This window comes from Anneissia japonica, unplaced genomic scaffold, assembly GCF_011630105.1.
Source record: "Anneissia japonica isolate Jap-2015-1 unplaced genomic scaffold, ASM1163010v1 scaffold288261_len294488_cov152, whole genome shotgun sequence".
Taxonomy (NCBI): domain Eukaryota; kingdom Metazoa; phylum Echinodermata; class Crinoidea; order Comatulida; family Comatulidae; genus Anneissia; species Anneissia japonica.
Window position 1 is genome coordinate 199,500 of NW_022688238.1, and position 14,136 is coordinate 213,635.

Sequence of the window (14,136 nt, forward strand, 5' to 3'; positions counted from 1 at the left end):
CCTTTAGTCAATATCAAAATGAGGATATTTATCTTGGACAGATGAGAGATGTGTATAAGAGACAGGTACAATAATTGATGGGGAAAATTGTTTTTCACTTAAATTTTCAATTGTAAGTTAATAAACTAATTTAAATATGCAAGTTAGGGAATTCAAATATAAAAATAGAATTTTTCAATTTCTTTTATAGAGTCTGTCTCTTATACACATCTAGATGTGTATAAGAGACAGGGATGAAACTTTGCTAAGAAAGTATTCACCGTTAAACTTTCTTACCACTTAATATCCAAGTCTCTGAAAAGCCAGTTCAATTGAGAATTTGACTAATAGTTTTAAATTTGTTAAATACAGTATTTTTTTTAATGCATTAATCTGTCATTCTGTTTCTCTTTGGAAGTCATTGCCTTCACACTATTTTTCTTTTGTTTATCAACCTTCCCAATTTCTTTACCTTGAGTGGCTTCATTAGCCTTGTTTGGGGTGATTGATTGTCAATAAATAAAAAAAAAAAGAGAAAAGAAAGTTGATACAATATTATATATTGTGGAGTTGAGTTGAATAGCTTAGTGGATGCTTGCCCTTTAATCCAAGGGTCCTGGGTTCGAATTGCTGCGACAGCAGGACTTTTTCTCACAACTGCAAACAACTCCATTCCCTAAGCCTTATCATAGGACACGTACTAATAAAAGCATCACCTTATTTCAGGGCTTCTGAATATCAGCCGACCTTCTAGGATAAGATAAGATAAAATAAACCTTTATTGTCCATCAAATACATGGAAATCCATGGTCCATTTGGTGTAAAAATGCAAAAACATCAATTGAATTACATCACAATTTAAATTGCACTTCAAATATAAATCTCAAATTGTTATCAAAAGGAATTAGGAGAACACAAAGTTACATCAAAATTCATATTTCATTACAATTATAAATATTTAAAAAAAATTATTTTATCAGAAGGAGCAGCACATCTCTTTTGCTGCTCCCTGGCTCACCTAATTATTCTTTGTGAATTTCTGATTTTTTGTATTTGTAATGTATTATATTGTTATTTGTTTTGCTAGAATGAATGAAATAAAAATAAAAAGTCATCAGGTATACATAAAATTTGATAAATACGCTTGAAGGTTTGCCCTCTATGTTTAAATATAATTAGAATGTTTATTTGTACAAGAAAAAAAAACATTATTTAGAATGATCATTAGTATAAAATTAAAATACTTAAAATTGAAAAAAAAGAAAATTCTTAAAATTGGAAAAAAAAAAGATGCGTTTCGAACTCAGGAACTTAATTTCTTTAGAACACATCCTTAACCGAAGGTCGCAAGTTCGAATCTCACCTCGGTGTTCATTTTCTTTTTTAATGAATGAGAATGTTTGACAAGATAGTAAAAAAAGCAAAATTAAATACACGATTCGAACTTGCTAAATACGCGATTCAAACTCACAACCTTAGGTTGTGAGAACACATCCTTAACCGACCGCACCATCCAGGCAATGTGTCCTATATTATTACTACAGCACAGATATCGCAGTCAATTAACGATGTGCATTAAGTAACCGATGGTCGCGAGTTTGAATCGCGCCTCGGTGTTAATTTTCTTTTTTAATGAACATGGATGAGAACTGTCTGACAAAATGAAAAAAATATATATGTGATTCAAACTTGCTTAATACGCAATTTGAACTCACGACCTTAAGTTCTTTAGAAAACATTTAGACCGCGACATTCATGCGACATGCACTATTAGTGGTAAATGACAGTAATGTACAGTCCTTTGCTGAAACCCCTAATTTGTTTTGTAGGTGTAGGGAGAACCCTGGGGTCTAAGTTAAAAAAAGGGTGATGAACATTTGATGGAAATCACCTCTAATTTTCCGCACGTCCGTTCGAAACTGGCGATGCTGGACGCTTTTAAAGTTTGAAACCCCTGTTTTGTTTTGTAGGTGTAGGGGGAACCATGGGGTCCAACATTAAAAAAGGGCGTTTGTTGGAAATTACCTTTCGTACATTGTGTTATTACATCTTTTGGAAAAATGATAAAAGAATACTGATAAACCCAACTGCTACACATACAAAGAATAAAAATTCTGAAGCCCAGTATGCCTCTGTTACGTCACAATCCTGAAAAGATAAACATAATTAAACTAAATAATGGAAATATGCTGAAATTAGACATGGTTATGCATTAACACTGTCTTGATCAGCACCAGACTGAGTGCAATTAGCACTGAGTTAATTGCTAGTCGTCTGCACTTTGTGTGTGGACAAACCTGCGGATACAACTCAACCAATCTGACAAATCCCCAAATGAAATGAATTATCAAAATGATACAAAATTTGAACAAATTACCGAAGAGAAATGGAATTTTACCCCAATGAAACACAAATGAAGCTGAATAAATTTTGGTTAATTACTATATAAACACCAAGAGTAATGTACCCTGCTAGCACTGTTATACCATAGCTAAACACCAAATATGATGATGATAGGGTATTCCTAATCCCCGCAAACCTCCCAAAAAGCACCGCAAACCCCATCCAAACCTTGTGATGGTGATTGAATCACGTAGTATGGGACTCAACTTGGTATCTCAATAAAAAGTAATCATGTACAGTAAATGTTATATTTGTAACAACCAATTTTTGGGGCAAAAAGGTCATTTTTTGTATTAAAAAATTGCTAAACCCTACAAACCCCCCCCCCCCAAAAAAAAAACACAGTGCAAACCCCATCCAAACCCTGTCATAGTGAATGAATCATGTAAAGTACTTATTCCAAATCCTGAAATAAAACATTTGAAATTCATATTTATAACAAAAAAAAACAAGTTCTCGTAAGCTCCGATGAGGGCAGTATAATAGAGACAGTAGAGTATATTGGCCCTAACAGCTGCCCTTAAAAAATGATCTATTAATCAATCAATCAATCTATTAAACTGAGGTTATCTCTATTCAGCAGTATTTCAAACAAGACTTTTTGTCGACACTGAGGTTACATAAAGGCATACTGTACGTTATTTTATTGGATTTATTGCCATTAATTACTACCACTAATAGAACACATTGCATAAATGGCGCGTTCGGTTAACTCTGTGTTGTAAGGAATGGAAGCAATGTGAGTTTGAATCGTGCTGCAATGTTTAATTTATTTTTTTTTGGTAAAAATGAACATTCTAAGATAATTGAGAGTTAGTTGACAGAAAAAATTGGAAGAGCTAAAAAAGAAAGAGAAATTTTTAAATAATTAGATTAAATAATTTGTACAAAAAAAAAGTGTCTTTAAAAAAAAATTAACAATTGAATTCAAGGCGCGATTCAAACTCACGGCCTTTGGTTCCTTAGAATGCGACGTGTATAATAGTGGTAATGGCAGTAATGTACAGTCCTTGCTGAAACCCCTGTTTCGTTTTTTAGCGTATGGGGCACACTGAGGTGCAACTTCAAAAAGGCCTGTGAACATTTGTTGAAAATCAGGTCTCGTTTACAGCATGTGTAAAAAATTTCCTGCACGTCCGTTAAAAACTGGTACCAAATCAATCAGCCAAGTGTTTTTAGAGCTTCTCATCGAAGCTAATAATAATAATAAAAATAATTGGCCACTAATAATAATAATAATAAAAATAATTGGCCATAACAGCCGCCCATACAAACATGATCTATTAATTAACCAGCAGGGTACTCACAGAGCTCTTCATTAGAACTAAAAATCAAATATAAACTGTTAACCACTTGATATAAACATATTTTGCATTCTAATCAGAATATTTTTCCAGGGGAGAGCATCTCTTCTCTGCCTTATACTCCTTAATATTAAACCCCGGAAACTAAAGTTTAAAATAGAAATCATGCCTGACCCATAAGTATACAACAAAAAGGTCAAATAAGTACACTTCTAACCAGAAACAAATTAAAAAAAAAAAATGTTTTTGCTGATTTCCGGACATTTTACTGCCAATATCAAAAAACTGATTATACAGTAATTTGACCTAGGAAAAGAATACATAAATTATTTAGCTGTACAATAATTGATGGGGAAAATTGTTTTTCACTTAAATTTTCAATTGTAAGTTAATAAACTAATTTAAATATGCAAGTTAGGGAATTCAAATATAAAAATAGAATTTTTCAATTTCTTTTATAGAGTAGATCAAGACAGACAGTGCATCTTCAATATTTGTACTAAGTATTTGATGTAATGTGAATTACCGAATCAGGGCTTGTCATTTGAAAATGGCAAGTAAGCTTAAAAACACACACATAATTTTGTTTAGGCAAGTGATTACTTTGGGGTGTGTGGGGGGGGGGGGGGGAATTTATAATACATCATAGCAGGGGGGGTAATTTATAATACATCATAGCAGAAAGCATGGGCACAGTTTGGGGGTTTTACCAGATTTTCAAATCCAAGGTGCTCTGTTTTTCATACCCCTGAAGAGAATATTAGGTGAGTGATATGCAAATGCAATCACTCACCGCAGATCACAAGCCTGCTGAATAAACAAACTACTGTAAAACTGAAACTTTTAAACTTAATGTTGAAATACTGTATATACATAGATGTGTATAAGAGACAGCCATTAATTACTACCACTAATAGAACACATTGCATAAATGGCGCAATTCAAAGTCAATATTTGATTTTTTATGTTGTTGATATAATTGTCCTGTGATCTCATCTGATTAAGTACTGTAAAGAGTATACAGTAGTTAAAAGTCAAGTACCTCTTTATTGCAGGGGCTCATTGCTCATACAACAAAAGTGGAATATACTAATATTCTACAAAATAAATGTACTAATATCAAACACCTAGGGTGTGGCAAACTTAGACATTATCGTACAATACACACCCACACGATGTGTCAGCGTCAAGTATGTGTGAGTTAAACGCAGATGCAATGCTTCATAAAACTGCATTGGGGACTGTCACATCCTAGAATATCAATCACATGTAATATTCTCAAAACGACCTTAGACTGTCCCCGATGATAAGTTGTGTTGGGCTACGTTGTACGAGGTTTGAGTGGGCCTTTAGACATTGCTGTAGCGGATGCAGGATTTGGTGGTAGGGGGTGCATGAGAGTCTACACAACCTCAGTCCCATCATGGTTGAGGATGGACCTCCAGGTGCCCTGAAATTGCACTCCCATACCTTAAAAATCCTAAAGGTACTATTATAGGTTCATATCAACAGTACAATACAAAAAGATTTCTTAATACAATTTAGGGGGATGTGATTGCACCGTCTGTACCCCCTCCCCCCTGCATCCACCCCAATGAAGACTAGTTGAATATTTAGATTGTTGTATAATATCTATTCTTAGCCATGGTTGTCAGTACCCTTGAACATTAGATGAATACTACAGTAGATACTATGATTTTCAATTAATAAGAAATAATAATCATTTTATATTCTACTACAGGCCAAAGTTTGAACTTGAGACTTAAAAAACTAAGTGCTGAGATTGGCCAGGCAACTGGAGGTGAAGTTATTTTCGCTAATGTTGATTCCGTCGAAGCAGGTAATTGATGGAAATAAGATTTTTTTTTTTACATTAAGTAAACCAGTGAATCTACTATTACTGTAGTAAAAAATCATTCACTCTTACATTTTTACATGGGGTCTTTGTACCATGCAAACATTACAAAGATAGTTATTTGTCAAACAACTACCCAAAGGACAGCACCACATCACGCCTACTCTTAAAACTCTCCATTGGCTGTAGTAAAACAGCGCATTCAAGTTTCTTGTTCACAAATACGAGTACCTTCATAATTCCTCTCCGGTGTATCTGAGTGATCTTCACTCGGCAACCTGTTCCAGAAGACTTTGGTCTCCACAAGCCAGCATACACTTTTTACTACACGGTGCAACTTGAAATACGGAGAGAGGTCTTTTCAGGTTGCTGCTTCTAAGCTCTGAAGTGAACTTCCCACCTACATTCGGGAGTCTTCCTCGCTCTCTGTTTTCAAGCAGAGCAGAGCCTTAAATCACACCTTTTCCTTTCTTTTTAATTTGTCTCTGTTTTCTGTTAATTTTTCACTTGTTGTTAGGAAAGGCTAGGCCAGATGTTAACACTACATGTATTCGCTAACCACTGGTCTCAAATTGCAGGTGAACGGTGCGATAGTGTTGGTTCCTCTGCGTTAGTCTGTTTCGGTTACTTATTTTAGCTTGGTTAGCTTAGTTGACCTACTAGAATAGATTTTGCATATCCAGGATTTAAGGAGCGGTAGGGGGCACATTGAGACCACGTATTACGCACTGTATAAGTCTTCAACCATTACCATTTACAGTACTTTAGATTTTTTTGTTATTTGTAGAGGGCACACAAGAAATTAACGCAATGCTGTTATAGATTAAGGACCATTTATTTATACATTCTATACATTCATTTTACTAGAATTTAATTGACTGTACTGTACTCGCGCGAATAAGCGCCCCATTTGAATAAGCGCCCCTATCGAATAAGCGCCCTTATAACGAGAAAATTTCCTTAAGCTTCCCGTTTGAATAAGCGCCCCCTTCTAATTTGAGTAAACACCCCCTCAATAACCCAATCAATCCTTGGACTGTGGATGTTGGCATGATTTGAGGTGTGGAGTGGAATCACATTCTCCTTTAGTCAATATCAAAATGAGGATATTTATCTTGGACAGATGAGAGCTCCCTGGACAGACAGTATATTTCCAACTTTTATCTTCTTTCATTTGTCTATAGCCTAGTCCTACTACTCCTTTTCCGACAATTTGCACCTCTAACACATTCTCATCCAAGTTTTCAAGAAAACCTGCAATGATTATGCCGTCCTGCTCTTCTCAATCGACCGATGGCGAACAAGCTAACCACCACCACTAATTTCATCTGCTATTCTGCTGTTATGTAATACTGTACTCACAACATTCTTGTCATGACCAGCCATGCTCTCTGGACCATTATCTTTTCCGCCGCAGCACCATTCGTAATTTGCGGTTTCCTGATGTCCTTATTTAATCGTTTTCATTCAAAATGTGCCTCTTGGATTTAATAAGTTCTCATAAGAACCCCTCGATTTTCATCTATTTCTATAAGCGCCCCCTCAATTTTCACTCCTTTTTTATAAGCGCCCCGTTCGAATAAGCGCCCCGTTTTAATAAGCGGCCCACAAAAAGTGCAAAAAATATTTTAAGCGCCCGGGCGCTTATTCGTGCGAGTACGGTATTTAATGCAAAATTCTTAACCATACTATTTTGGGAGTTTTAATAATCCGATTTTTAATTTAATGACCCTTTGTAGAATACTTTTTAGTCATGTGCCATGTATATTACATTATGCAAATTACAAGTAATGTGGATTTATATTTTCAGATGATATAGAAGTCTACTTCATTGAGGACCATACCGGATGGCGAAACATAGCCAAAATTAAGGAAAATGGAGTACTTAGCAATGTGAGCGAACTACTGATATTTTGTTTTATTTCTTAACTATAAATAATGTAATGAACTATAAATCCAATCCAAGTAAAATGGGTTTTTTTTGGTTTTTTTTTACAAAATTTTTTTTTAGTAATCAATGTTACTTTTTACATTAATAATCTATGAATTGCTTCTTTCACATTTTTTATTTCCAAAAATTATATTCTATTATTGGTTTTAATCTCTTTTGATTTAAATGATTACTGAATGATATTTTATTGTATTTTGTATATTATATTTTCGGGTTCGAGCCACTTCTTGCCCAGGGTTTGGTTGGCAGATCCAAGTCTTCTCGGATAAGGATTTCACATGTGAGGAAGTGATGTAAGGGGTGAAGCCCCGGAAACTATGACAATTGTGGAGTTTTAATGGCTTATTTAATCAATTTTAAATTCTACTTACTGTAAAAAAATCACTAATGCCATCCCTATTATGGAAGACTAGTTGTTTGCTATATAATCACCTACTTATCTATCACACAATTTCACTTGTATTTGTCTGTGTCAGATATTTGTGTAGGGGGATGGCACCTTGGAAAAAATAATCCTTTGAATGCAAACATTCACTCACTTTTATCTTATGTATATTTACAGAATATCATGTTTTATACCCCATCTTACATGAATGAAAACATTACATCCAATGTAAAAGTTACTGTACAGCTACGAAGGCCATCTGACGGTGTCTGGAGTAATGCCCTTCCGTTTACCTTTGTCCCATCATTAACTAACAAAGGTAAGGAGTTGGTCTTTACATCATATTTAAGTGGAGTCCAGCATCTTGTGGGTTCAATTCCCTTTGAATAAGGATTAAGTTCACTCTTTGGCATATTCTTGGCTCTGTGTCTAAAGTTGAATAATAAAAAAATATGTAAATATTATCTAAGTGAAGCTACTGTATAACTGCATGCATGCCTTTTAGTCTCAGGGTCCTGGTTTTAAATCCTGTTAAAGGATTTGTTCTGTAGTGAAAACATGAAATTTCTAATATTAGGAAGTTTTGATTATTTTGATGGTGATGTACAGTGTTCACCATTTCAGTTCAAACATATAGGCTTTACTGTCATACCAGTAATCTTATATAATTTTGTGTATGGGACGAGTTGGTGTTTATCTAGTTTCATTAAATATGTACTGTATGTTTACATCCATTTGTGATTGCCAATCCCTATATTGTGGTCTAAAAGCACAATTTGGGCCATATAAAGCCATAAAAACTCTCCTCACGAACCCAACCCGGGATTTTACAATTTGTTGTAATTAAAGTTACTGTAAATATAATATACTGTACAACATTGCTTTGCATTGTATATTGTTGTATATTGTAATTACTTTTGTTTCATGAACTTGTAATTGTATTTTATTCATATTTCAGACATACCACTTGAGAAACAAATGGACATGCATTCCAACCTGAAAGCCACTCATTTTGCTGACTCATCAGGTAATAATCTGCCTTCTACCTGAAGTATACTGTACTTGTTTTATATTGTTATTATTTATTGAAAACATTGGAAAGCAAATGTGAACCAAGTTCTACATAATATATTATAAATTTTAAATATAAATAATAAATTTGATACCATATTTTATTGAGCGTAAGCCCATGCTCTTGCATAGCCGAATCCTAGTTTAGGCTTGATTACAGTTGCTACACTTTATCTGAGTTTAACCGGCCCAGTAGCGGATCTAGGGAGTTGGGGGGATGGCTAGCCACTCTCCTTCGGTTACCATGAAAAAATTGTGTGTGCTTCTCATGTATACATGTTGTGTGTGGCTCCTCTGGTGAAACATACACTTTCTATTTTAAGCTTACCTTCTTTTCATAAGAGTGTACCGTCTACTAATTCCAAAGAATCCCAAATAGGAGGAGACTCCTTTTCCCTAAACCACCTTCCCCCCTCAGTGATTTACACCGCATTATCCACCCCCTATTGTTAAATCATCCGCCACTGCAGCCCATACCCCTCTCCCACCAAAAATGTACTGAATATAGAATTTGTATTTGTTAATTCTTTATTTTTAAAAAAGAATCTTAAATCTTTACAATGGTAGGTATCAATGATAATGATAATCATTAAATAATAAAATTGTTATGATAGTATTAATATATAACAATACTGATGATATTAATTATTAATTAACAATGATGATAAAAATGATAATGAATTTGCAATTAATACTGTAGATTCAGTCGATCAAGATGTTCTTAGAGAATCTAGCAAACCTGCCATCCAAAATCCATCAAAGAAGTGTCAAAAACTTCATAAGGTCATGGAACGTCAGAAGACAATCGACAATGATACTTGTATCATCTCTGGTGAATTTTACCATGAAGTGAAGTCATCCGAAGTCAAGCCAATCAAATATAATTTACCCAACACTGACATTCAGCATAAGAACATTTCCAGATTGCAACAAAAACGGTTTTCTTCAGAGGACAGTGGTTTTGGAAGCATTACATTCAGTAATGAGGAACAGTCAATTGAAGATGTCCATAGAATGTCAAAGACTGAGGAGTTTGTACCAAATTTAGACAGTCAGCAATCAACCAAAAATGTGTTAGACAATGCTTCCGAAAACAATAGTGATGTTGATGTAGATTGCCTTTTATTTCAAAATGAAGCGAAAGAATTTATTTCTTCTAAACCAAATTGCATTTCAATGTTGAAGCATAACGTCGTTGAAAATTCGCTTGAATCAACTTCACCATTTACAAGCTCCCAAGATATAGGAAGTGGTGGAATCACTGGTTGCAATATCCACTTCTCACCATTAGCAACCAAAACAGAAGTAATTCCACGCATTAAGGTAGATTGTTCAGGTGCATGCATTAAACTTCCAGGTACTGGTGTACAATTAATCATTCCTCCATATGCGATTCCGGAAGGAAGTAATGCCGAGATTGGACTGGCTTTGGACAGCTGGAATGATTTAAATATTCCAGGTGAAGACAAGAATGAAGGCTCCATAGCTCCAATCATAACATGTCTTCCTCATAACTATCACTTTCAGAAGCGTGTTTTAATTGTGTTTCCTCACTCTGTAAAGGAGACAGTTGAAGAGAAGGAGTGTCTATATACCAGTAACAATGTTATTGGTAAGTTTATCTGTATCTCACAAAACATTGTGGGAGTGCCATTGTGGTGTGTGAGTTCTGTATTTGTAGTGTAGAGTTGTTTGTGATAATGATAGACAGTTGCATTGAATTATTTGTGGCAAAGACAAGCCAATCCAGTTTCTCTTTAAACAGCTCTATGTTTAAACTTCTCTAACTTCATATAAAAATGAAATGTCAGATTTAAAATGATTCTTTTGCCATTTTATAGCTCTCATTTTACTGTTTAACCCTGTATTACTAAAAATCAATTTTTGCGACGATTGACTGGTTTCACTTTACTGACAAACTTTTAAAGATTTTCTGTTACTCTTTATTTCCTATAGTTGATTGTTCTTTTATCTTTTTATTTGTCGCTTTACTGTAGTTTAATTTCCATTCTGTACTTAACAAGTTTCTGGTGTTGGATGATTATTTATTGTTATAATGGATCAAACTTGTTATTAGTTTAAAGTGCCATGAGTGTCGCCAGACAGATTCCAGCACTATATAAGTGCTCATTATTATTATTATAAAACTTTGTATTTCTATTTTATTCAATGCTAACGCTATAAAATATTTGGATTTTTTTTATCTGACTTTTAGATGGAAAGATACAGTGGAGGGAAACCAACTACAATCAAGATGGCACATCTCCAATTCTGTTTCTGAAATATCAATATGCCTATTTGTTTGTAGGCCATTTCAGCTTTTTCACAATTACTCTACCTTCAGGAGAAGAATGTAATGCTAAATACATGAGGATTGTAGTCTTTGCAAATGAGCTTCCTGATCTTGATACCAATCAGAGTGTCCGTATTTACTGTCATGGAGAGCGGGATGATGAAATCAAGAAGGTACATGATTTCAGGTTTAGTTTTTAATACATTTAGAAATAAAAACTGCTATCATAATTTTGCAGTTATTTACCTTAATATGTCATTATAAGGACATTACCATAGCTCATTATTTATTTGGGAACCTTTTTTGGATCCCTAGTTGGAAGAAGTCAATTTCGGGAGATCTGTTTAAATGAGTGTTCTTAACACATCTATTTATATTTTGCTGTGCATAGTGATACGCAACTGCACTAACTTCCAGAAGACAATTGAATATTTTACTACCAGGTTCCTTTAAGGGTCTTGGAGAGTAGCTTATCATTTAGGACCCTTGATGATCCTTGTGTATGTGAGTGGAGACCTGATCACTTTTTTGGAAATTGTCATTTATCATCCACTGACTCCCCACAAGCCTCTAAAAGAGACTTGGTGTACCAAGGCTTGTGGGGAGTCAGTGGAAGCATCAGTTTTTTGCTTTTGAGTCAAATTCTCTTAAGACACTTTGGGAGTGGAATTGTTATATTGTCAGCTGAGGATTGAAACATGAACACTTTAACCACACACATCTCTGTTAAGCAGCCCATGACATATCAAATACCTGTGTTGTTTCATACTCCAAGTATACTGTTTCTATTATACAGTTGAACTGCCCTTGAAAACTGCTGAGGGGCAATCTGGCTTATGATGTGTAACTCATGTTCCTTTGTGGTCGTAGCAAGTAAAAATCGGAAAAGATGGCAATTTTGTAAGCCCACTTGTAGATCTATTGCCTTTCATGCCCAAGTTCTTTTCCACAGCCTTCATGAAGTACTTCCTTTTAACCCTGACTTTACGTCTGAAGGACAGATACTGGAATTAGGGCGCAGTGACTCAATTCCTCTGTTCTAACACTAAAGTGGCACCAAGAAAAATCAAGAAGTTGCAAGCAGTCAAAAGAAAGAAGAGTTAAGCTCAACAAATTTGGAGTGGAGCCATACAGGTGGTTCTGCATGTCAGCTCGGCATCATTCCTGGTAACTCCTGCTATCTTCTTAGCCCAGCCATCTCAACCTGTTGTCCCACTTGATAAGAGAGAGTTAAGTCAGATTCTGCTCACTCTTTTCACGTAAGTCAAATATCCGATACGAACGAACAGCCTGAAAATGGTATTATTGATGACAAGTAAACTGATGAATAGCGATGAATAAATATTAAAAGCTAGCCCTGCCTTTGGAAGACTTTCTTGAACAGATTTCCAACACGAATGTTCTCCATAAGGGCAAACTTGCTGAGTATATTTTCAATTCTTAGCCAGTACCAGTTACGGTGGACAAGTCACTGTGAACAGTGGCATACTATCAAGGTATGCTCTGCATAACCAAGCATAAAACTCCTAAGAAAATATTTTTTGTGCCTTTTCTTTATTTTACTTAGTATTTCTTGACCAAAATCTTCTATACCAACCTTAATCTTTTGAGTTGATTGCATTTTCATTGGAGTTCATCAGTTTTTCAATCTTTAGGCCTTTTGGTGTTCTAGGATAGTTGGCGTAATGCGTCATACTCTCAGCTGCTTAGAATTTCTGCATGGTTGGTTTTCAATACTGTACCTACCAATGCCTGTGATTCAATAGAAGTGGGAGCATACACACTGTTATGGTTAAATTCGCAATCTAAATGATGTGGTGGTGTTAGCATAACTGGTCTGGAAGCACTGCATTTTTTATTCCATTTCATTTCATTTATTTTGTCTCAATAAAATACAAAAAAACAACAACTGGTTATAATATAACATACTTGTAGTAAAAGTATAAGATATCAGAAACAGGCTGAGACCGAATTCCTAAAAGTGAACCAAATTACTATCAAGTAAGTCTCCTAGTGCACTATTCAATTACACTTTAGATAATAAAATGTACAATTAAATTCAAACCTAAAAGCATGCTCCTCTTTTCACTTCTTTGAGCTTCCACTGCTGAATTAGTAATTGGTATTGCCGACAGTCTAAAATCTCAATGAAAATATATATGCATACAGATGACCGCCGGTATAGAAGAAACCTTTTGTAAAATAAATTGAGCCTCATTAAACAAGAAATCGTTAGAGAAGAAATTACAAACATGCAGAGTGATTATTGTAGAGAAGGGTTTGAGGGGTCTTTATTCGAGGAAGGCATTCCATAGAGGATTTTTGTTGTTTTTGTAGGATATGTAACTCAAACAAAATCCCATAAATTTCATTATAAATGTGGAACTGCAACACCTAATTATCATCAAAATGTGTCAGTAATGCATTTATGCAGTCTTTTTAGAGGAAATGTTGTCTAAAATGTGAGGTTGTAAGCAAATTCTTTATCATTTATGTAAGCTTGCAAATACTCCCTATTGCCTGATTATAATGACTTATTGGCCCCGGCCAGGTTAAAAAATGTAATTTACTGGAGTAAAACATTAATAGAATGTATTGAAAATGGTATTGCTTCCATTACTGTCGTTCACAATCTTAAAATCAATTTTGGGGAGGGGGAGCATTTATTCGAGGAAAAAACTAAACGGCCTGGGGTGTTTATTTGAGGGAGGCGTTTATTCCAAATGTGGCAAATGTTTATTCTAAATGTGTTTATTCAAATAAATAAGGTATTTGTATTAAACATGCTGTAATCTTAACTATAGTAGTACTAAGTCCTCAGTACTAACACTTTAACCTTTAACATTCCTCCTCTCCATAATGTTATTCTTTCTCCAATTCCAGGGGCGGATTTAG

At 34.8% G+C, this 14,136-nt stretch overlaps 1 protein-coding gene across 7 annotated transcripts in view; it reads left to right on the forward strand.

The window, feature by feature from the left end:
• LOC117121460 overlaps positions 1-14,136 on the forward strand; it is a 31,343-nt gene that overhangs the window by 7,119 nt on the left and 10,088 nt on the right. For all 7 annotated transcript variants that reach the window (XM_033266688.1, XM_033266705.1, XM_033266714.1 and 4 more), the window contains 6 exons: positions 5,428-5,526; positions 7,352-7,434; positions 8,055-8,196; positions 8,836-8,904; positions 9,649-10,560; positions 11,164-11,414. In XM_033266688.1, coding sequence (XP_033122579.1) covers positions 5,428-5,526; positions 7,352-7,434; positions 8,055-8,196; positions 8,836-8,904; positions 9,649-10,560; positions 11,164-11,414 — 1,556 coding nt within the window. The remainder of the gene's footprint in view (positions 1-5,427; positions 5,527-7,351; positions 7,435-8,054; positions 8,197-8,835; positions 8,905-9,648; positions 10,561-11,163; positions 11,415-14,136) is intronic.